Source organism: Solanum verrucosum, unplaced genomic scaffold (assembly GCF_900185275.1).
Source record: "Solanum verrucosum unplaced genomic scaffold, falcon-dt-bn FXZP01000103.1, whole genome shotgun sequence".
Classification (NCBI taxonomy): Eukaryota; Viridiplantae; Streptophyta; class Magnoliopsida; order Solanales; family Solanaceae; genus Solanum; species Solanum verrucosum.
Genome location: NW_026020048.1, coordinates 8,151,143 through 8,174,422, shown reverse-complemented (window position 1 = coordinate 8,174,422; position 23,280 = coordinate 8,151,143). Strand labels below are relative to the sequence as shown.

The window sequence follows — 23,280 nt, the reverse complement described above, 5'->3', positions numbered from 1 at the left end:
TGAGCTCACATATACCCTTCATTTAACGGAAGTGAAAAAATTAGTTTTAAATTTATATTTTTGACTTTTGATTTTTTTTTAAAAATCATTTAGGGTTATATGATTTTTCTAGCAAATTTCAAGGTATGTTATATTTTTTTCGGACATAAATTATTTTTTGACTTCTTAATTATCATTATTTGAGTTTTTTATTCTTATTTTATTGTTTTCTTTCATTCTTTAGTATAAAGAAAAAAAATTAAAACTAATTTTTTTTGTTGCTATATTATAATTTAAAACTATTTTTTTAGGATATATTGTAATTTAGTTTTTGTATTTGAAGAAAAAAATTGGGTCATCTGTAATAAATTTTACAAGAATATTAGCGAAACTTAAATAAATTTGACCATCAAAATAATAAATATAAATTAGTCATTGAAACAAAAAAAGAGTTATAAAAAATAATATATGTTTGAAGAGGATTAAATATACCCATATGAGATTATATTTTTTAAAAATATTTAAAAAATTAAACTTGAATTAATTTTTTCACTTCCGTTAGAGGAAAAGGGTATATGTGAGCCATTTGTATAACATTAGGGGTATATCTGAGCCACTTTCATAACGAGGGGTATATCAACTTTAAATGACAAAGTTGACGGGTATATCAAACCCTTTTTTCTTTTTAAAAAATTTATTTCAATCTGTTCTGCCCCCATACTACACATCATTAGTCCCGCACTATTGCTTGGCATTGCATATCATTAGTCCCGCACTCCCGGTCTATTGCTATTTCTTTAAGTTTATGATTTTATTCGAGTGATTTTGTAAGATATCTTAAAAGAAATATTGTAAATTTTTTTTTTACAGTTATTTGCCAAAATATCACGAGGGGACTCAAATGACCACATAAACAAATTCAAGAAGTCTACCTGATAAGTTTTGACAGGTTTAAGGGACTATATATGCGAGGTCATTACACAGAGACCGTTATCGTTTCTTGATTACGGATTACCAAATACAGATAATGGGATTTTAACCCACGTGAAGAAAACAAAAAGTAGAGGGTTTTTTTGGTAATTGGATATTCTGTACATAAAACATCGGCGAAAGAAAGACGAATGACTGAATAAAGCACTTGTCAGCGCCAATTCAACTACGCACTCGCCGCCGATCTTCTAATACTCGTTGAGAACAACATCCTTCATTCTCGCCGGAATATTCTCTCCCCTTCCATCGGAGTCGGCAACATATCTTTGCATCATAAGTAGCATTTTCGAACTTCGTCTTTGCGTCATTGATATTCCGAGAGGGAAATTAGGGTTTCGAAATGGGCGATTCCCTGGAGAGGTTAGGATCCGAGGAAGCATTGGGACCAGAATCGAGTATAATGAAGGAGGAATTGTCTATGGATATAGATCCTCCGTTCAAGGAGAGTCTCGCTACCACAGAAGATTGGCGAAAGGCTCTTGACATGGTGGTTCCCGCCGTCGTCGTTCTCCGGACCAATGCTTGCCGAGCATTTGACACCGAGGCTGCTGGTGCAAGTTATGCTACGGGCTTCGTCGTTGATAAGCGTCGCGGGATTATTCTTACAAATCGACATGTTGTAAAACCTGGTGATAACAAGCATTAATTTGTTTTTAGTAACTTAAAAAGTCGGCAAATTAAAAATATATCTTTTCAAGTTCAGTTCTTTGTCGGATGGAAGTGCTGATTGTTTATTTGCTTCCTAGGACCCGTGGTGGCTGAAGCTATGTTTGTGAACCGTGAAGAGATACCAATCTATCCCATTTATAGAGACCCTGTGAGTTCATTTTCAAGCTCGTCTTTGCTATCTTTTCAGTTTTGTATTCCTCGTCTGAATTTATAATGCAAGTCTTCTCATTTTTGAGATGTTTCTCAATACTTTCACTAACAAAATAACTGTGTACAACTTACACATTTTTCAAGATGCCAGTTATTGAATTATTTAGATTTTAAACTTAGATGTTAGTTATTACACATTTTAAAATAACAATGGATTGAATTCACCTTGTTAATTGAAAATGAGTTAATTTTCAACAATTCTGAGTAATTGTCTGTGTATATTTTTTAGTTGGATCAAAGCATTCACTCCTTTACTTTTATTCGGGTCCCTTGAAATTTTATGAAAGCAACGATGGCTCGGACACTTTATTCGTGCCTATTTCAGGTACTCACACCCATAGCCATATCTGTTTAACAAATGATAAGTCATAACTCCTCCTTCCACTACCCAATCCAGTAGTATACTAAAGGTCTCCATAACAAATAGAAACACTTAGTGATACTCCTGCATTTTCATTTTATTAGGCAATATTTGACTGGACACAGAAGAAAGAACAACTTTTACCACATACCAAAGTTACCGTTAGAACTTATAGCCTTTTACATGCCTTGACAATTTTTATGACTATAAGCACATGCCATTAAGGGTAACATGGAAAGTTTAAAAGTTAAGAGTTTTCAAATATAAAAAATGTGTCATTCTTTATGAAAAAAACTAGAAGTTAAGTGTACCATACAAAATGACGCAGAAGAAATATGTCTGTGTTGACTCCTATTTGTTGTTATACATAGGTTTATAGGGACATTGAGAATTGCTGAAGCATACTTGACAATCATATTCCATACTTATTTATTTTGTCATGAGTGAAACTTATTGATCGCCTTTTAGGTTCATGACTTCGGATTCTTCCGTTATGATCCTGCTGCAATACAATTTTTGAGCTATGAAGAGATTCCCCTTGCTCCGGAGGATGCTTGTGTAGGACTAGAAATCAGGGTTGTTGGTAATGACAGTGGAGAGAAGGTATGTGGATGAGGTTTTATTCATTGCCCTACCTTGCTTTATGAATGATGTATCCAAGCGGAATACTTTTTACATGAAAGGACCTTTTTACATTATTATTCTACTGAACTTGTCATATTCAGTCACATTATGACTAATGTTTCCTGTAATTGATCAGAAGGGAATGAAATGAAACTTTGCCTACTCGTTATAGCATCTTCAAAGAATCAGTAAATGGGTTAGAACTTTCTGGAATGAGTGTTCCGACTCTTAGTAACTTTGATGGAGGTGGCGTACCTGTCGAAAAATGCCCATGATGGAGGCATTATGACTCGAGAAAAACTTTGGAGGCCTGATATCACTTAAAACGTGTAGAGGGGATGCATAACTCTTTGATGTGTAATCTGCTTGTAAACTATGCTTTTGATTGTTGAATGCTGACATATGGCTCTGTCTTTCCTTTCGTTGCATCCTTTTGATTGTTTTTGAGGGGCTATATTTTCTTAAGAAATTTTCATATCCTATTTCTTTTTGCTTTAATCTGGATTTATGCAGGTGTCTATTTTAGCTGGAACCCTTGCTCGACTTGACAGAGATGCTCCGCATTATAAAAAGTATGTCGTGGTCTACCTAAAATGTTGTAATTGTTGTTGTTGTCGTCATGGTCTACCTAAAATGTTCAGTCACCCTGGAGATTTCATGTATTCCCCTTAATGATATGGCCATAAGAATCTCATTAAGTGTTTGACATTCTTTCAGCATTTTTTCTTTATAACCCAAAAGACCTTATAAACATGCTTCTGTATACATACTGTGCTGCTTTTTGATGGTCTACTATCTCTTTCATCAGAGTGGGTTTTGCTTTGTGCAGCCAATTGGAAAGATTTTCCTATTGATGAGCTTTTTAGTTCTTATATGTGATGAGGCTGATTATTAGCATTAAATTCTTACATATTTGAGTGCTAAGCACAAATTGTTGCCTGCTGCTGTTTTAAGGTGTTGCTTTTCCTCTTATTGGTTTTGGGTGCAATGATTATGTCACATTAGCATTGCCCTACCTCAAAATCAATGTAATGTAGACTGTTGCTTGTGTTATTGCATGTCGGGAACTTCCTTACTGTCCAAATACAATGAGCTAATTAAAGCTTCAGGATGTTAAAATGATCTTGTTTTAACGTCATAAAAAAAGATCTTGTTTTAAATTAAAATAACAAAACTATGAACTTATCATTTTTCATTTGTATAGGAAGTCATGTTTTTAGTGTTATGGTGAATCTCCTCTGTATGATTTTCTGATGAAATCATCTCCGTGGTGTTTGTGCTGCAATCCACTTTGTTTTTTGTATTGCAAATGTTTGGTAGCACAATGTATTCCTTTTGATAACTCCAATTTTTGGTGCAGGGATGGATACAATGACTTCAACACATTCTACATGCAAGTAAGTGTATTCTGTAATAGAAAATTTTGAGCTTTTTAGCCCTCATAATTGATAAATTAGCTCCATTTGTTTGTTCAGAGTGCACTATATCATATATATGACAAACATGTAACTTGCCAAGAAGAAATGGCTTAGAACACTAAAGGAGCATGCACGGACAAAAATCTATGATACCATGTCTGTAAGAAGGGGGTTCGAATACAAAAGTTATTCATAGACTAGTGGTCGCTAATAGGAAGATAAACCTTCTTGAATCAATGTAGACAGGCGACACAATGCATGATGGCTAGGATGTTATAGGGACCAGTGGAAATTTATACTCAAATACACGAGGATAGCTGAAGGATAACCTTTTTTTTGGGGGGGGGGGGGTAGATAGAAAATAAATAAAAATGTTCCCTCTACTCTGTGAATCCACCTCATCTATATGCTAAAAGCTGTTATAGAGGGAAATAGAAGGTTATTTATTTTAGGTCATCAACACACTTCTACCCCAACTTTTCAGGACTATAGTTATTGAATTACTTTTGTGTTCTTTGCCAACAGGCTGCTTCTGGGACGAAAGGTGGTTCAAGTGGCTCCCCTGTAATAAATTGGCAAGGGAAAGCTGTCGCTTTGAATGCTGGAAGCAAGTCATCAAGTGCTTCTGCATTTTTCTTGCCATTAGAACGAGTACATTCTTTGATCTTCTCTTTGTTAAAGACCTCTCTATGCTCTATTTCTGAACTGTGGGAAGTGTGCATTTGACAGTTGACCCTTAGTTAAACTTGAATTTTCTTACCTTAACTAGTGAGAAGTATTGTCAGAGACTATTGTTTTCCAACAACACTATAGCATTGCAAAAGTCTTTATTGACTTCTTGAATGGGCAAACAGTAAATATTTTATATTTCTCTGGAATTGGTTATTTTCATGTTGATTTATTTTCTGCCTGTTCCTAAGTCTTTTATATTGGAAACTATATCATTTATTTGATCAGTTTTTTTAACTTTTCCTTCTTCTGGGTTTTCTGTTGTCAATGTGCACTTGTCCCTGATATGCAGGGTCGCATGTATGTATCTCCATAACATTTTTTGTCTCTTTGTACTCTTATGGGTTATAGGATCCAACTTTTTTATTTCATTGAATCACTGAAAATTTTATTTCTTTTTCCTATTATGGTTCTTTCCTGCTATTACTCATTTGTCATCCTTGAAGTAGGTTGATATCTTTGAGGGAATTTGAAACCTTAAGTTTCTTTTTGCATGACTTCACTCTATTTTATGGCCTATTCTATATGCAATTACTATGTGATAATAGTCTTTTTCCTTTTATGATTAGCTTCTTACAAAAAATGGGAGTACAGATGGTCACAAGCTTTCCATATTCTGTGTGTTTGTCTATCTTATTTTCCTAGTGAAGGGTTTATGTTGATTGTGTCTTTCCTTCTCAAATCTTTAACTGCCTTGATGAGTCATGTTGGTTCCTTATTTGCTGGCATTGAACATTTTCTGTTTCCCGGAATCTTTTGCCCCCAAACCCGTATTGCTGGTTAAGGTCTGAACTTTCTCTGTTATTAAGGAAATCAATTAGTATTAATTAACGGACACACAAACACTTGTATAATTTTTTTTTATGAAGTAAGATGTTGTATTTGAAAGGCATCAAGGAGATGCAAATTACATACATAAAAACATGGTTAACTCCTGAGAACAAAAACCACAAACACTTGTATAATTATTATTGTGTTTATAGGTTGTCAGGGCACTGGAATTCTTACAGGAAGGATTGGATCTTACCACAAATAAATGGGAGGCTGTTACTATTCATCGTGGTACGCTTCAGGTTTGTTAGCTCTGCTTCTCTCCATTACAGTACCTTTTTAAACTTTGTTTCCCTGTGAAGTGATTGCTTCTGTGAATGATCGCTCTTTCAATTTTGTTTATTGTGAGACACTATCTATTTTTTCTTTTTTGAAACTGGTAGCTGTATCTATATATCAAATGAATCATGTACTGAAACTCTATTTACATAAGGACTCTCAAGTTCTACTGTAGATTGAATCTAAAACATCATCAATAATAGAAACAATATCATTTGATTGAGCTATTGCACATGATTGAGGTTTTACCATGTGCGCACCCAAAGGGTAGAGGCTGCAGGTTCCTTTGTCACCTGAAAAAGACTGAACAGTATCATTTGAGTAAATCTGATTATTCCAAAAACACAAAAGCTAGATGAAGTTCAACTTGTTCTTCTGCACTCCATTCTCAACATTCTCAAAACACCTAGAATTCCTTCCCTTCCAGATTGTCCATCATGGTGGATGGTAGTACATTAGATTGTGTTTGCATGATAAATTGTACATGAGTCCTCTGAGATGATCTTAATGGGTTTTATTCTGTAAAGGTTCGTGAGGCCTTTATGAGTTAGTCTTTCTCTTTGGCTGACCGCTATTCTGCATCTGCATCCATGAGACATGTAGCTTACTCGAATATAAAACTACAGTAGTTTATAAGAGACAGAAGGTCTAAGAGAGATGAGGAACTTCTCTCTAATCTCATATATATCTTCTTTTGCACAAGCTTCTTTAACCCCCAAAACAGACATTAATACGTGTATTATGGAGCATGCCATTTCAAATCAAAGAGAAAACAGGATAGGTCAAGTTAGGGAACACATAATTTCACAAGTATACTTGGTTAATGGTATATATGTTTTTCATATAGGTAACTTTTCTCCACAAAGGATATGATGAAACTCGCCGGCTTGGCCTCCTTAGTGCCACAGAGCAGGTAAGCACTAAAATATATTGTTACAAGCTCTATTACTAATATAATGATACATAATCTTTTGAAGTTTTACTTGAATAGTTGGTGCGCAATTCCTCTCCACCCAGTGAGACTGGAATGCTTGTCGTTGATTCTGTGGTAAGTGCACTTCTTTCGAGTGTCCTGACACAGTGTACTATACTTCTATGTATCAACACTTAATTTTTTCTCTGTTATTGTTGCAGGTACCTGGTGGCCCAGCTCACAATCATTTGGAGCCTGGTGATGTGCTTGTTCGTATGAATGGGGAGGTTAGTCTGGCTTTGTTGTTGTAGGGAACTTATATTGATGGTTTTGATGTCCTCATTGTGCTCTGATTCTCTGCATTACTTATTGGAACTTTGATTAAATACATCTGTTTGGCTCATATCGTTCGCTCTCTTTTCCTCTATCACTGCATCTAGATTCTGCAGAACTACTTCAATTTTCAAGAACCAACCATTGGACCAGGCTGAATGAGGGGCCTAATTTAACAAAGTCATGCACTTATCTATCCTTCCTCTTGACAGTGTGTTACATGGGCAAAAGATAGTTCTAGTTCTCCAATTTTTTCCTCAGACCAAGATGAATACATAAACTTAACATTGCTGGCAATTGCTTCTTTATATAATTGGAAAATCATTCATTTGATGGTTCGTAGAACTGATTTCCTTCCATAAGCTTCATTCAGGTGATTACTCAGTTCCTGAAGATGGAGACTTTACTTGATGACAGTGTTGGGCAGAAAGTTGAGCTTCAAATAGAAAGGGGTGGAACCCCTATGACAGTGGAACTATTGGTGAGTGTTCCTTGAATGTTGAAATTTCTATGATTTCTAAAATAGAAGGTTATATTCTTACAGCATAGTTGTCAAAATGATTAGGATTTTGGTTCATCTCAATTAGCCTTTGGGTTGGTTTTAGCATGATTTGTTAATTCATTCAGGTGCCTATATACTTCTATGATGCTTGCTAGGGAGATGTTGTCATTGACTGCATGGATATTCCCAGCAGTCTTTTATAACTCTTGGTACTCTGTTAATAAACCTTTACCTTATCAAACCAAACAAAAACTTGTATGATGCTTAATGTAGGCGAGATCTCGGTCAACAAATTTGTGATTTAAATGGAAGAGAAGACAAGAGTTTGAGAGAGAACTCAACTTGATTATTCCCACAAGCTATTGGGGTTTCAATAGCTAAGTAGACATGTCCTAAAAAGGAAAGGAAATCAATACCTAATCAATACAAATCATGCTAGAGTAAATCTAGGCGTAAATCAAGCTACTTACTATATTTACACATGCTATAGAATATTCCTAGGATTCTAACAATCTCGTTGAATCATAATTATTGTGATATTTGTTGCTTATCGAAATGGCCGATCACATTTCCTATCCTTGAGAATACACGGGATAATTGTAAAATATGATGAATGAATTGTCTGCTAGTGAGTGAGTTACCAATGCTTATCTAGAGTCCAATTTTTCTAGACATTGTGGACAGATGAGTTACCAATAGCCCAGAGCAGCAATAACAGTCCGAATTATACCTATAGGTATTGTTTCTGATTTTGTTCTTCTTTTGTTATTTTGTCATATTTGTCCATACTACCAGTAGGAAAGAACTTGTAAATAGTAATGGTAAATGAAGAAGATACAAAAGCTTGCCCACTCATAATTGATGTGGTCCCGCTTAACCTTACCTGTGGTAATTTTGCTTTGTCACAAAATTCAGTTGCAAAGTGGCATATTATCTTTTAGCTATGGTGGAGGTCCTAGTTGATCCATGATTTATTCGTTCCCTTTTCGTTTGGTTTTAGAAATCTTTGATCAATTTCGATTCTCTCTTTCAGTGTAATTGCCGAGCGGTTTTCTATTTGAGAACTGTAGTGCCCATTTCTTCAAGGAGTAACTAAATTTTATTAGAAGAAAGGGGTTAAAGCTGTCAATATGACTCATCTGCTCGTGTATCCTTCAGGTTCAGGATTTGCATTCAATTACTCCTGACCGCTTCTTGGAAGTCAGTGGTGCAGTTATTCATCCCCTTTCTTATCAACAGGTTTGCAAGATTCTTCCACTAGTGCCGTACAATTTTTAATGTGTATTTAGCAACATTGGTTATCTGTTAATCCTTCTAAAATGAGTTCTAATCATTATACTCATTCCTTTGTCAAATGAACTTATAACCAGTCAGTAGGGAAGAATTGGTGTTAAGATGCTATGTTTTGTGACTTTTCCCCTATTTATCTTGCTAATAGGTTTGTTTGAGAAAGAAATTTAGCAGTCTGCTTCTGGTCATGTGAGATATTGTTGACCACGCCAATTGTTCATACTCAAATGTTCTCTTTCTGGAAGACAATGCGACTATATGTGTAGAACTGGAAAGTGGATTTTATCTGTTTCATCCATGCTTTTATGGTTGTCTTTAGTTTTGCTGCTTATATGAGCTTAACAAGCGGGTTTGAATGTAGGCACAATAGAAGCAACCATTTTTTTTTTTTGGTATGTACATGTTATGCCTGGGTGCTTGTAGTCAGGCGTCTGATAGTTGAAAAGTAACACGTGCCTAGAGTACCATTTGACTTTGATGGTTCAGGGCTTTTGCAATCTGTTAGGTTCTTTTGGTTGACAATTTCGTTTAAATAGTTCTCAAACTTCTCCAAGCAAACTTTTTTGGTTACTTTTTAGCTAGTTAAGATTTTTTATAAATGTCTTGTTGCTCAACTTGCAATTCCTGTGCGAGGAAATACTTTTTTCCCATCTTTCCATATCAGTGCCGATACTTTATGAGGGATAGAATTCTGGTTGTCTTCCCGCATAAAGAGGTTTTCCCTGTACTGCAGTTTTAGTCATGTAGTTTGTATTTGAACTTTTAAGTGAAGACCCTTCTTTTGCACATTCGACTCATTGATATTTTGTCTCTTATCTGTTGAGTATGATTGAAGCTCACGTTTCTGCTTTATTCTCTCTCTCTCCTCCTCTCTTAATGCAGGCTCGAAATTTCCGCTTTCACTGTGGTCTTGTCTACGTGGCAGAAACAGGGTCTGTACATCTTCTTTCCTTGTTTAGATAATTGCTGTGCTGCAGTCATTGACTTATGTTATTTTGCTTTAACTAACAGTTTGTATTCGAAAATGTTTCTGGTTTAAGTAAAAAATTCCATTGATGCTATCTTTAGGAGTATTTTACTGGAAAAAGAATGTTTGACAGTTATAAACTTCTTTGGTATTGTAGATATATGCTATTTAGAGCAGGAGTTCCTCGCCATGCCATCATTAAAAAATTTGCTGGGGAAGATATATCAACCCTTGAAGAATTAATTTCTGCTTTATCCAAGTTGTCTAGGAGTGCAAGAGTACCATTGGAGTATATAAGCTACAATGATCGTCACCGGAAAAAGGTATTAGTAGTGCCTCTTTTCTTATGTTGATTTTCTGTACACGTGCTTTGATATCTTCCAGAAAACAATTGTTTCCTCTTTTTATTCACCTGTATCTGTAGTTCTTGCTCTCAACTGCCATTTCCTCCTGTTTATTGGCAAATCATGATGATTTTTTTCCATCTACTTCTAAATTGGTATACAGATTCACAAATACCGACTTCTGTTGGCTTTACTATTTCTGCGTAAACCACGGTAAAAAACTATGGATCCTAGTGGATCTACAGTCGGCTACTACTTATGTCTCAGAGCAGGAGTTTATCTTGTTTTGAGAGCGGCGTCAAATCAGAAGGAAAATTTAATAACATGTCAACTTTTGTTGTCACCCAAAGTTTGGGATCATGGCAAGAAAACTTGAATCTGTGTATCGATTTTAGGATTTATCTTAATGGTTTTTGATTTTATCAGAAGAATTGTATGTTTGATGTGGTGTATGATATAGATGATCACAAATTTCACCTGCATGTAACATTGTCAGTCTTGTGATTTAGTCTTCTAGTGTAGTTAACCATTTGAACGTCAGGCCTAGTAACACAATGAGTTGTGAAGGTGTAGTAGTCAGAAACATATATTCACAAAAAGAATCCCCAAAGAATGAAAAGTGTGTAGTTTTTGCAGATATTATGGATGTTAATTTGACTCTTCTTGTTGGTAGATATAGAATAGTCTTTGGCGCTTTTATCATCTCTTTGTACCAAGGCCTTCTCATAGAAACTTGTTTTTGCTGCAGTCTGTACTGGTCACAATTGACCGCCATGAATGGTATGCACCTCCTCAGATATATAAACGCGATGACAGCTCTGGTTTATGGACTGTGAAACTTGCCTTGCCACCTGAGTCTCCACTTCTATTCTCTGGCATTCATCCAGGCAAACAAGATTTGTCAAATCATAGTGTTTCTTCTTGTGCTACTGAGGTTAGTGCAATGGATCTTAGGCCTCAACAAGTCAGCCAAGAATCAATGGATGGAGTTACCAGTACGGAGATTAGTTGTGATAATGTTACAGTGGGACTAAACAATCAGGATGATTCTGATGCTGGAACTAAGAAACGGAGGGTGGAAGAAAACTTATCTGCGGTTGGTGATGTAATAATTGGCCGCTCTTTAAATGGACATAGAGAGGAAAGGTTTGATGACTCTGGGGCCGTGGAGGATCAAGGTGCTGCTCCTGTGGCCAATAATGCCTCTGTTGCTGAGCGTGCAATAGAGCCTACCCTTGTTATGTTCGAGGTAACTTTAGTTTTCACCTATGCTTGTTTCTTGTGTTACTTGCATTACTGAAGTGGGATCTTATTTCCTAAGCAGTTTCACATAATAAACATTGGTCTATAGGGGTTATTGAGTTACCAGTATTTAGAAATAACCCCTTTCATTAAACCATGCTTTGATTATCAGTTGTTTGGTTCCTTTCTTTTTGCTTCTGCATATTCAGTCTCCGCCGTAGTAATGCTGTAAGGGTGTATTATTTTTATCTGATCCACATGCAATAGCAATAAACGTGTAATACCCAAAGATTTTGATTACTCATTCAGTTTCTGATAATGATGAATCAAACATCTGAAAGAAAATTCAGATTTACTCGTGCGCTATATCTTATAACAATCTCAATATTGTAATGTATGCACAACTTTTTTGCAAACCAAATCCTTTTCTCTCCGTGGTTAATTGGGGGTAGATTCTATCATCTAAGTACTTTTCAAAGAAAAAGAGAAAATGGTTCAATGCTCTCTCTGTATGTTTTTTGTTTCTAGGAGCTTCCCCTAGTTTCTTTGTACTGTTTTCAGCATCTTCTTGATGCCAGTTATTTAACAATCACTTCATCAAAAAGAGAGAAGATTTTATCATTCTAAGCACAATAGTAAGTGCCTAAGTTGCTCGGACTCGGATGCGGGTATCCGAGGGTCAGATTCGGCAAAATCTAAATTTTAAGATTCGGGGTTACGGATCCAGATATGGATATGGGTGCTGGGATTCGGTTAAAAATTGAAAATTATAAAATTAAGCTATAAAGATATTCTAAATTATGAAAGATCTTCTAGGTTGTCTTTCCCAAGACCCTCAAATTCTTCTTTCAAGCTCTTTGGTTCTTCCCCTCAAAAAAGACAAAGAAAGTCATTCAAGACCTTCCACCAACTCTGGCTTGAAACATGAAACAACGAATATTGACCAAGAGGAAAAGCTAAAAAAGAGACAAAAAAGACTATAATATTGAAGGTATGCCATTCCTCGTTTGTTTTATCAAAATCTCAAATTTCCCCTAAATTAGTCCATGGACTCTGGTCAAAGTATCTAATGTGGGTTGACCAAATCCCACACGTATCCCGCATCCGCACCCGTTTCATGTTGACACGGGTGCGGCAACAAAAATGAAGAGTCCGCACAACTTAGGTAAGTGCAATGTATGTGTATAGGGTATGCCACCTTTTTTCTTGGTAGGGAATGTCTCCTTTTGGTGGGATCCTTCTTTGGACAAAATTATTCAATAGGTTGTGTGAGAATATCAAAGATAATATGTGTGTGAATTCATACATGTCTAGATTCATTGTACTTTAAAAAGGAAAATCTAATAGATAATTTTCAGGATACCTGAAGATATCAAATATATATGATGCTAGAATGTTTAGTTATGTAAAGATATGACACCTGGGTCTAACTCAACCCCAAAAGCTAACTCATGAGGGGAGGTTTGTCCAAATCCATATAAGAATACCAAATTCCCATCCCTCTACCGATGTGGGACATCTTAACAATCCCCCGCACGCCCAGACCTCAACTGGAGCGTGAACACTTCTAAATGGGGGCCCATCATCGGTGAACAACAAATTGGGATGGGCCTGACTCTTAAATTAGGACTTAGGCCTAACTTACACCCCAAAAGCTAGCTCAAAGGGAGGAGGATTGCCCAAGCCTTATAAGGACTCCACCCTTATTAACCACCAATGTGAGACTTTTTGCTTTAACACCCCACCTCACGCCCAATGCTTAGCATGTGGTGCGTGGGTAATTTTGGGCAATTTTTTGATTATTTTGGGCCCAAACATTGGGTGAGATGGCCTTGCTTTGATATCATGTAAAGATATGACACTTGAGCCTAACTCAACCCCAAATGCTAGCTCATGAGGGGAGGTTTGTCCAAGTCCATAAAAGGAGGCCAAATTCCCATCCCTCTACCGATGTGGGACATCTTAACAAGTTACTCCCTCTGTCCCAATTTATATGACTTACTTTCCTTTTTAGTCAGTCCCAAAAAGAATGACACATTTTCATATTAAGTAACAATTTCACTATAAAATGTCTATTTTACCCTTAATGAAATGATTTACGGCCACACAAATTTCTATCATTCATTTTGGACCACAAGTTTTAAAAGTCTTCCATTCTTTCTTAAACTCCGTGTCGAGTCAAACTACCTCACATAAAATGGGAAGGAGGGAGTACTTTATTAACTTAGAGATTGGCCACCTATCGTATTGTTTGCACTTAGTGAAGATCTGAATCTATCGCAGTCATTGTTTGTTTTGTAGGTCCAAATCTTAATCATTCGTTTTGTTTCTTTCTTTTACCCTGTTGTAGAACATAGAAAATGCTGAATAATGTTACAAACTGCTGGTTAAGATTGTTGTTTGTTCTCCTCGTAAATATGTAATATGAAAAATCATACTAATTGTTGCAGTTGAGACTTGAAAGGTATGTCTAGACATGTATGGTTCTGTGGTTATTCCTATCTCCATTATCTGAATTTGGTGTGCCTCTCATTATTCGGAATTGCAGGTCCATGTACCATCGTTATGCATGCTTGATGGAGTTCACTCACAGCATTTTTTTGGAACTGGTGCTATCGTATACCATTCCCACAACATGGGCTTGGTTGCAGTTGACAAAAACACTGTTGCAGTATCAGTTTCTGATATAATGCTATCTTTTGCTGCTTTTCCTATTGAGATTCCTGGAGAGGTAATAACTATTGTTGTTAACACTTATACCTGCTATGATAAAAAACTTTATTGAGGAGGTCGGTAATATTTTCAGGTAGTTTTCCTCCACCCTGTCCATAATTTTGCTCTGGTTGCATATGATCCTTCTGCTCTAGGAACTGCTGCTGCTTCTGCTGTTCGTGCTGCTGAACTGCTTCCTGGTAAGTGGGAACTTCCTCTCTTGATTCTTTATGCTTGTCTTTTTTGTAGTTCACCACAAAAGTAGACATATTAACTTGCTACTAAAACATGTCTCCTTCAAAACTAAAGTGCTGAAACAATTTGTTTATTTTGAAAACGTAGAAAGCTGACACTAAAATCTCACTAGTGCACAATCACCAAACAGGAAAACGGTCCTTGAATTCCTTCCGGTTGAAGTTGCTGGGCATGATAAAAAAGAAAGTGCTTCTTGCATTATACATGGAAATGAATCTATTTTCAATCATCACAAAGATATTTAGTACTGCTGATTTTTAGAACATCATCGGTGTAACTTGAATTGGCAGAACAATGACAATAAATCAGAAGTGTAGAGGAGGGAGTTGGTAGTCGATTTCTAGTCACTGGAAATATGAATAATGCTTAAATGATCCTAAAGAGAGGTATGGCGCCTGAATGATTGTTTGGAGACAAGGGGCACCTGTTTTTAGTCTAAGGAGTATTGTTGCACCACAAGTGAGGTCTGGTGAGGGTGGTGTGTGAAAGCCTTATCCTTTACCTTGAAGTAAGTAGAGAGCATTGTTTTGGACGGCCAAAGGCGACAAGGGTCTGTCTCGCCGCGAGGCGAGGGCCGAGGCGCTCGCCTTTTTGTAGTGCAGCGCCTGTTAATACCAAAAAATTAAAATATTCACTTGCATGTATAAATAATCAAAATCTCAATCGCAACAACATATTAGTGAATATTTCAATTTGAAAACTGAAAATAGATAGTACATACCAAAAGTCTAGAACTTGAATGAGAAAAAAACAGAACAAAAGTCAAAACAGTGAGAAAAAAACAGAGGTAGAAGTAACTATGAAGTTTGAAGAAGAAAGTAAAAGAAACAGTGGAAGAAGAAAAGAAGATATACGTATTGGTTGGACTTTGGAGTCGTCGGAAAAGTCTTGCCGGTCACCGGAGAAGTCTAGTCGAGTCGACTAGTTGGAGTCGTAGTTGGAGTCTAAGAGTGCAATCGTGCAAATTTGGAAAGAAAGCCCTAAAAACCTTAGAACTTTTAAAACCCTAAATTGATTGCCTTTTTTTGAAAAGAAAATACAAAAGGTGATGCCTTTCTTGCCATGACATCACCTTTTGAAGATCGCCTCGCCACAAAGCTAGAGGGCGATAAAGGGTCACCTCGCCTCTTGCCATTGGCGATTGCCTTTCACAACACTAGTAGAGAGTCTGTTTCCGATAGACCCTTGGCTCAAGTTAAGCATATAAAAAAATAAGTATGTGAAACAAACACAATAGCGAAGAAACCATGCTGAAAACAATGAAGATGAGAACAGTAGCAATGACAAATAATACGATAGCTGAAGCAAAGGAAACAACATGTAATAATATAATCAAAGAATAAGATAGTATGAGAGTAATAGTTACAATACTGATAAGGGAACTAGACAAAGCTCAACCTACTTAACATTTATCATTAGCCTCGACCTTCCTGTTTTCCCAGGGTCATGTCCTCAGTTTGTTGGAAGTGAGCCATGCCCTGTCTAATCACCTTTCCCCGAGACTTCTTTGGCCAACATCTCACACCTCCTCTCTGGGACATCTGCTCATCTTTCTACACACGTCTGAGCCATCTCAGCCCCTCCTCCCTCATGTTGTCCACCAGAGAGGCTACTGTCATTTTGTCTTAGATAGTTTCATTCCTGATCCTATCACTCCTAGAGTCCTAGTATAGGAGTCTAAGGCTGTATACAAATATTGAAGGTAATCAATCCCTATTCAAATTAAGTTAATATGCTACAAGTAAAGACTTAATATCCTTAGTATCCTATAAAACTTCTATATGATTTTCCTTATTCTAGTACAATGAATATAGACACGTATTCACTTATTACTTCATCAATTTCCATTCCAATTGCTTCTCGTGTGCTGTTAGATGTACTCCTTTGTCAGAAGATGCCTGCACGGGAGCATTTAGAAAAGCTCCTAGCTATTGAATGGCGTTTTGAACATCCAGCTCTGATCATAATATACTTTGTTGTTTCAGAACATAATCCAGCTTTAGCACTATCTGTCTTCTCCTCTTATTCACTATATTGTTGTTTTTACATCGTATTGTGGTAATGGTCTTGTAACCGAGTTTATAAAAATGGTTTCCCACTCCGTAATCCTTACTGATTATTCTCTTGCCGAAAATGTATATGGGATTGTTTTATAATCTTAATGGACTATATGAACAATATATAAAAATGAAGCCCCTGCTCCAATGTAATTAAAGTTTACCGATGAATGGTATATCTTTGAATTACCATTGTGGCAAGTGGAACCCTTGTAGGTTCAATTAACTTGCTCTAGTTATCATGTCTTCCAGAAAATGGCTGTCTTATCCGTTAATAATTTTATTAATGTTTGTCTAAATTTTGAATTTTGTTGCCAATAGATCCTGCTCTTCGTCGTGGAGATTCAGTGTATCTTGTGGGATTGAGCAGAAGTCTACAGGCAACTTCCAGAAAATCGGTTGTGACCAACCCATCTGCTGCTGTGAATATTGGTTCTGCTGATTGTCCACGTTACAGAGCAACAAACATGGAAGTGATTGAGCTTGACACGGGTAACACTCTCCCACTTATGGCCTTCTTGATTCTCTAATTCTATAGTAGTTTTGGCATTTGTTTTGGGCATTCTTTGATTCCATACGATTCTCATTTCAGATTTTGGAAGTACATTTTCTGGTGTGCTGACTGATGAGCGTGGCAGGGTTCAAGCTCTATGGGGAAGCTTTTCAACGCAGGTTTGTACTCCCAACTGATGCTTCTCTCTTGTTAATTGGATGTAACTAGTTTTAGAACTTCTTTTTTGATTAATTAAATGGTTTTGCTTCTTCCGTTTTTTAGCTCAAGTATGGTTGTAGTTCGTCAGAAGATCACCAATTTGTCCGAGGTATTCCAATTTATACCATAAGCCAAGTCCTTGGCAAGATTATTTCCGGTGCCGACGGACCTCCTCGTCTTATAAATGGTTTGCAAAGACCTATGCCTCGGTTAAGAATATTGGAAGTTGAACTTTACCCTACTTTGCTTTCCAAAGCTCGAAGTTTTGGACTCAATGATACTTGGATCCAGGTAAACTACTAGTTCTGGATATATCTGTTTGGTTTGTCATTTCCTGTTCTTGCTTTTCCTTCTATCCGTATCTTATCCCGAGTGTATTTTTTCTTTTTATTGTCTTTAATTTAAAAAGACATTAGCGAAAACACATTTATAAACTAGATGTTTTTTTTAAAAATCTTTTTCCAACAACCTAGGCTTGTTTTGGTCAGATTAGGTTTCAAACTCTCTTTAAAGCTTTAATATCAATCCTCAAGTAGTAGAGAACTAGGCGATAATATAATCTAGTAGCAGAGATCTAGGCGATAATATAATGGTAAGATAATCTAGTTTCTTATATGTTTGGATTTTGGTTGGATGGGAGATCCGCAACTTGATCATTGATCATGGGCATCTATGATTACTCGAATTATTTTCCCTAGTTTCTTGTTTCTTAAATATAGACTATTTAAGTTCCTGTTTCTTCCCGTTTTATAATTAGTACTTGGTTTTATGCCTGGTGAGCTTACAAAACAAATTAGATAATCTGCAGAAGATGTTTGAAATGGGTGCACCATGTGTCTGATGTAAGCCTTTTCTTGATACATATTATACCTTCTAGGCCCTCGTAAAGAAGGATCCCATGAGACGCCAAGTATTGCGAGTTAAAGGTTGCTTTGCTGGATCTAAAGCTGAAAATTTATTGGAACAAGGCGATATGGTCTTAGCAATTAATAAAGAGCCAGTTACATGCTTTCGTGACATCGAACATGCATGCCAATCATTAGACAGGTCTAATGATAGCGATGGAAGACTTAACTTGACAATCTTTCGTCAGGTGAGCTGCTGAGGCAAATCGCGTTTACATTTTCTTCCCCATTTTCCTCATATATGACCAAAAGAACTTTACTACTGTCATATGTCCTGCTTAAGTTAGTTCTTCATTCTCTTAAATTCTTCCAAGTTATTTGATGAATTCTCAGGGCCAGGAAATTGAACTGCTTGTGGGAACAGATGTGAGGGATGGAAATGGAACAAGTCGTGCAATAAGTTGGTGTGGTTGTATCGTCCAAGATCCTCATCCAGCAGTACGTGCACTTGGATTTCTTCCTGATGAAGGCCATGGAGTATATGTAGCAAGGTGAGTAATTGCTAGACTGTGGAAAGCTTTTTTTAGAAGTCAAGAAAGTTGGCAGCATGTTTCTTGAGAAAATTGCAGCAAAATAAAGGAAAAAGGAAAAGAAGTTTCCTGTATGCATTTGTTGTAAAAGGAAGAATCAAATCCAAATTAAGACACATTTTTTCTTTACTGCTCCTTTTCAAGACTTAATTTAAAAGGAATATTATGGTGGGAATCGTTTACTGGATTCGTCATAATTTATTAACTTCAAGAAAAAGAGTTTGCTGTAATTGTTCCTGGGTTATCACTGATCAGCAGGCATTGAGGGGACTCTTTGTTCTGATGAAGGGCTGATTGAGTCTTTCTAATTTTCATTATGTATTTGTAATGCATCTCATGTAAAAGAAAGAGAGGGCAGTTGAGTATCTTTTGTTGAGTTGGCTATTAGCTATATGCCACTATTATTAACGCCTAAAGTAACTCTCAGGTGGTGTCATGGAAGTCCAGTACATCGGTATGGTCTTTATGCTCTTCAATGGATAGTTGAAGTCAATGGAAAACCAACTCCCTCTTTGGATGCTTTTGTTGACGTCACGAAGGTATGACTTGTTATTTTGAGATGCTTTGTATACATTATGTGTATGGAAAGAGCTATGAATATCAGCCTGTTTGGCCAAGTTTCTCCAAGCCCAAAATGTTTTTTTCAAAAGTAAAGGTCTTTGGCCAAGCTATAGGAGAAAAAAAAGTGTTTTTAAGTAGAAGCAGAAACTGTTTTTTTTTTTTTTTTTCAAAAGTGAGAAGCAGAAACTATTTTTTGAGATGCTTAAAAGTAACTTCTGTCCGTAAGTACTACTTCTGAAAGCACTTTTGAGAAAATACTTTTTGGAGCACTTTTTAAAGGCTTGGTCAAACACTAATTGCTGCTCAAAAGTGTTTGATTAGCCAAACACAAACTGCTTCTCACTTTTTAAAATAAGCTGATTTTAGAAATTTGACCAAACAGACTATAAGATCCTTATTGATCATCTCCAAATGGTATACCATTCCTGCTTCCATATTTCGAGCATTTGGAAAGATAGGAACTAGAATTTTAAGAGAAAAATGATAATGTACTTAATCTTGAACACAATCTTATATTCTTGCTTAGTTCTTGGTGCAATATGGTTACTACAAATATTCTAGTCTTTTTGTTTACATCTGAGATAACTCATACGGTTTGTTGTTTGGTTATATGATTCTTTAATTGAAGCCACTTGATGATTAATACAATGATTAGTTACCAAAAAATATAAAGAAACATTCTCGAGCCTGAATCTAGGGGTGTCAAATATGGCCCAGAAGTTGATGGCCTATCCAAAATGTTATGAGTTAGCGATAAGATAATTTTGTATTGATTTGATTTTCAACTCCCCCAACACAATCCTTTTTCAAGGGGATCTCCTTTTTATGCCAATACTAGCCCAATTCAAACTCATTTTTAAGATTTACCTTAATCGGAGCGTGAGATTTACTTTGATTTTTTCTATGTTTTCACTTTTCTTGTACCATGATCTTCGTATGTGGATATTGAATTTGTGGGTTCAACCTATAAAGTTTGTAGTATTTAATTAATTGCATTAATAAAATTATGGGTTCAGACTTGCTATTTGTGGCAATTTTAACAATTTTTTATGGATAAATTTATGCTCTACAATGGAAATACTGGATTTAGATGATCCCGGTATCTCTATTTTGCATTCACCACTGTGTATTTTATAAGTTTGATGTTGTACAATTTTCACTGCATTAGGGCATCACATTTGTCATGTAGTGCAAACAATAATCATAAGTTAATCACACAATAAGTTTCAATATTTCCAAAAGCTTTAAAAATACATCTTGAATGAAATATAACATAGTATAATTTTAAAACAAAAAAAATACATGGTTAAATCTAGATCTCGTTCTGAAATATTTTTATTTGTGAAATTCGTTGTATTACCATTTTGACCAAGCTAATAAGCTTCCTATTTCATGATGAAGCTTTTCCAGAATTAAGGACTTGTATGAGATGATATGCTAATAGCCGGAATATTAGTGACCCGAAAATGTAAAAGTGGTGTGTTTTAAATTTGTTTCCAATAGAAACATGTAAATTTGGATATTTTCTTGTATAAAAGTATTCATATTTGTCCTCCTTAATAACAGAAGTTATATTGGTTTATTCAAAATGATATTGGACAAAATTGAGATAATTACTTAAAAAAGGCTTAAACCCTAAAAAAAAAATTGGGTAAAGTTGGTTGGGTTATGCACCCCCCCTCTCCCAATCCAGCTCAACATGGCCATTTATCACCCCTACCTGAAAACCATGCTCGATTTTCTCCTTTCATTACACTCCCTGTAATGCTCTCATACAATTTAGATGAACTCTTTCATGAGCTTTTTGGCTGGCACATATCAATACTATTACCTTACAAAAATGATTGTTACTGATCTTGAAGTTTCTGACTTGATATCTTGTTACTGTCCTGTTCTTATGCCTAATTAACTTTTCACAGACAATAGAGCATGGAGAGTTTGTCCGGGTACGGACAGTCCACCTGAATGGGAAGCCTCGAGTACTTACATTGAAGCAGGATTTACACTACTGGCCATCATGGGAGTTGAGGTTTGATCTGGAAACTGCTATGTGGCGACGCAAAACAATCAAAGCTTTGGACTCTGGTGTTTTGTGAATTGATTCGGCTGATTAAGATTTACCGTGGAAGTGCATAATTGGAGAGCATGTTGAAAGTTCACCGGGTTTGTTGGTTAACATCAATATATGCAAAATCATCTCTGGCTTCATTGCCTATTTGTTGTAAATTACTATTTATCTGATGAAATAATTAGGAGTATTTTAGACATAGTTATAGGTTCTAGAGCTATACATGATTGTATATCTGAAGATGTAAACGATGAATTAGGGGTTACTTTTAGCCACCAGAGCTATAGGATTAAAGCACTTTTCTTCTGAATTTATTATGTCAATTTAGCTGACCGTGTTAGATCCTATTTATGCCAGTGCATGATATTTTAGAGTTGTATTGTTTCTTTCTGACATCTCCAGAATTTTGGTCAGTTGTGGGCGGATTGATATTTGAATCGCCATCGATATATATATATATATCAGAGAATATTTTATCCATTTTTCTTTGGAATATTTGTGGTGCATTTTTTAGCCCAAAATGCATGACTAACCACTCATAATGTCCATTAGGAGTGCTGAATGCAGTTAACTGTACCGAGTCTTCTGCTAGCTTTATTTGCCAAAATCCACTTTTACAGTCAAATTTTGAAAAATATGTTTTTCCTTTCGCAAGGTTTATCAAATTATTTTTATTTGGGATAAAATATCCATCAAATAAGCAATTTTTATTTAGCTCTTTATAGTTTATTACCATTCGAGCTTTTCCTCTTTTTATTTCAGCATGGTTTCTTACCATAAATGCTGGGCTGCTATGAGGGCCTTTACTCATTCTAATTAATTTTAAATTGAGTAATTTCTTAATTTGGATTCTAAATTCAATATATATATGTTTATTGCTTGTTTATACTTACATGCTTAACTTATACGCATTTATAGATATAGCAGCCAGTGCATTCATGAAATACTTAAAATATAAGGCAAAAAGGAAAAGGAGGGAGGGAGGGAGGCTGGGTTTGGCAAAAAACAGCCAATACTTGACAAAATCTTCTCTACAGAACCATTTGTTGGTTTTTGATAAGTAGGAACAATTTTTTAGGGGAAGAACTCAGTTAGAAAAAAAGGAGATGTTTTTTCTTTCAACTTTCTCCTTCCAAAAATAGTTAAAAGAGAAGACAGTAATTGAGAATCAGAGTACTTGCCACTTTACTGTTGCTCTCAGAGAAGTAACCTTGGTAAAAGAAGATTACCCAGAAAGAGTTGGTGTATTTGTACTATTACTTGATAGCGCTAGCTGCACATGAACTTCCTTGGTCCCAAGTACTAAAAAATATTGAATATGCCACCTTTGTTTGGTGCATTACTGTGACCAGATAAGGAGTAATGTAAATAGTAGCAATAACTTGCTTGTCAAATTATGATCACTTGCAGCTGAAGAGTAATCAGATGGTGGATTCTTGTAGTAAAATGGGAGGTAAGGTAAAATTGGATTAGGAGGTGGAGGACCATACACGTACATCGGTGGAGGTAAAAAGTCTCCACCTGGTGGCAAATAATACCCCATTGGCGGAGGGTAGTTGACTTGCCCTGAAGGTGGTAGCTGTGGTGAAGATGGAGGCGGTGGGCAGTCGGTAGGGGTAGGTGGAGGAAGGCAAGAATAGGGACATCCATTTGGTGGTGGTGGAGAAGCATAGAGAACACCTTGATTAGAAGTTGTTACTTCAGACACTTGAGCATTTCCAGAAGAACTGAAAGTTAATATTGTTAGGATGATTAAAGGTGGAAAAATGCAGAATTTTGTGGCCATTGTGTTATCAGAA

At 36.1% G+C, this 23,280-nt stretch overlaps 2 protein-coding genes across 2 annotated transcripts; one reads left to right on the top strand and one right to left on the bottom strand.

Annotated features, from left to right (window-relative positions):
* Positions 1-1,117: 1,117 nt before the first annotated feature.
* LOC125822770 (protease Do-like 7) lies at positions 1,118-21,826 on the top strand. Its single transcript, XM_049502226.1, has 24 exons — positions 1,118-1,598; positions 1,716-1,786; positions 2,678-2,812; positions 3,347-3,405; positions 4,194-4,230; positions 4,777-4,902; positions 5,964-6,053; positions 6,938-7,003; positions 7,082-7,138; positions 7,225-7,290; positions 7,710-7,817; positions 8,997-9,077; positions 10,011-10,060; positions 10,253-10,418; positions 11,188-11,688; positions 14,230-14,412; positions 14,488-14,593; positions 17,027-17,197; positions 17,298-17,377; positions 17,481-17,708; positions 18,295-18,510; positions 18,656-18,813; positions 19,280-19,391; positions 21,333-21,826. The coding sequence occupies exons 1-24, from the start codon at positions 1,310-1,312 to the stop codon at positions 21,507-21,509; spliced, it is 3,333 nt and encodes a 1,110-aa protein (XP_049358183.1). The 5' UTR covers positions 1,118-1,309; the 3' UTR covers positions 21,510-21,826.
* A 994-nt stretch (positions 21,827-22,820) lies between these two features.
* LOC125822061 (classical arabinogalactan protein 9-like) lies at positions 22,821-23,267 on the bottom strand. Its single transcript, XM_049501433.1, has one exon. The coding sequence runs from the start codon at positions 23,265-23,267 to the stop codon at positions 22,821-22,823; it is 447 nt and encodes a 148-aa protein (XP_049357390.1).
* Positions 23,268-23,280: the final 13 nt, after the last annotated feature.

What these genes read in the sequence shown, in the direction of transcription:
- LOC125822770 (XM_049502226.1), top strand. Translation starts at nt 1,310, where the DNA reads ATGGGCGATTCCCTGGAGAGGTTAGGATCCGAGGAAGCATTGGGACCA. An exon ending in ATCCCCTTTCTTATCAACAG is followed by an intron (nt 9,078 to 10,010) that starts GTTTGCAAGATT and finishes CTCTTAATGCAG; the next exon opens with GCTCGAAATTTCCGCTTTCA. An exon ending in CATGGAGTATATGTAGCAAG is followed by an intron (nt 18,814 to 19,279) that starts GTGAGTAATTGC and finishes AGTAACTCTCAG; the next exon opens with GTGGTGTCATGGAAGTCCAG.
- LOC125822061 (XM_049501433.1), bottom strand. Translation starts at nt 23,267, where the DNA reads ATGGCCACAAAATTCTGCATTTTTCCACCTTTAATCATCCTAACAATA.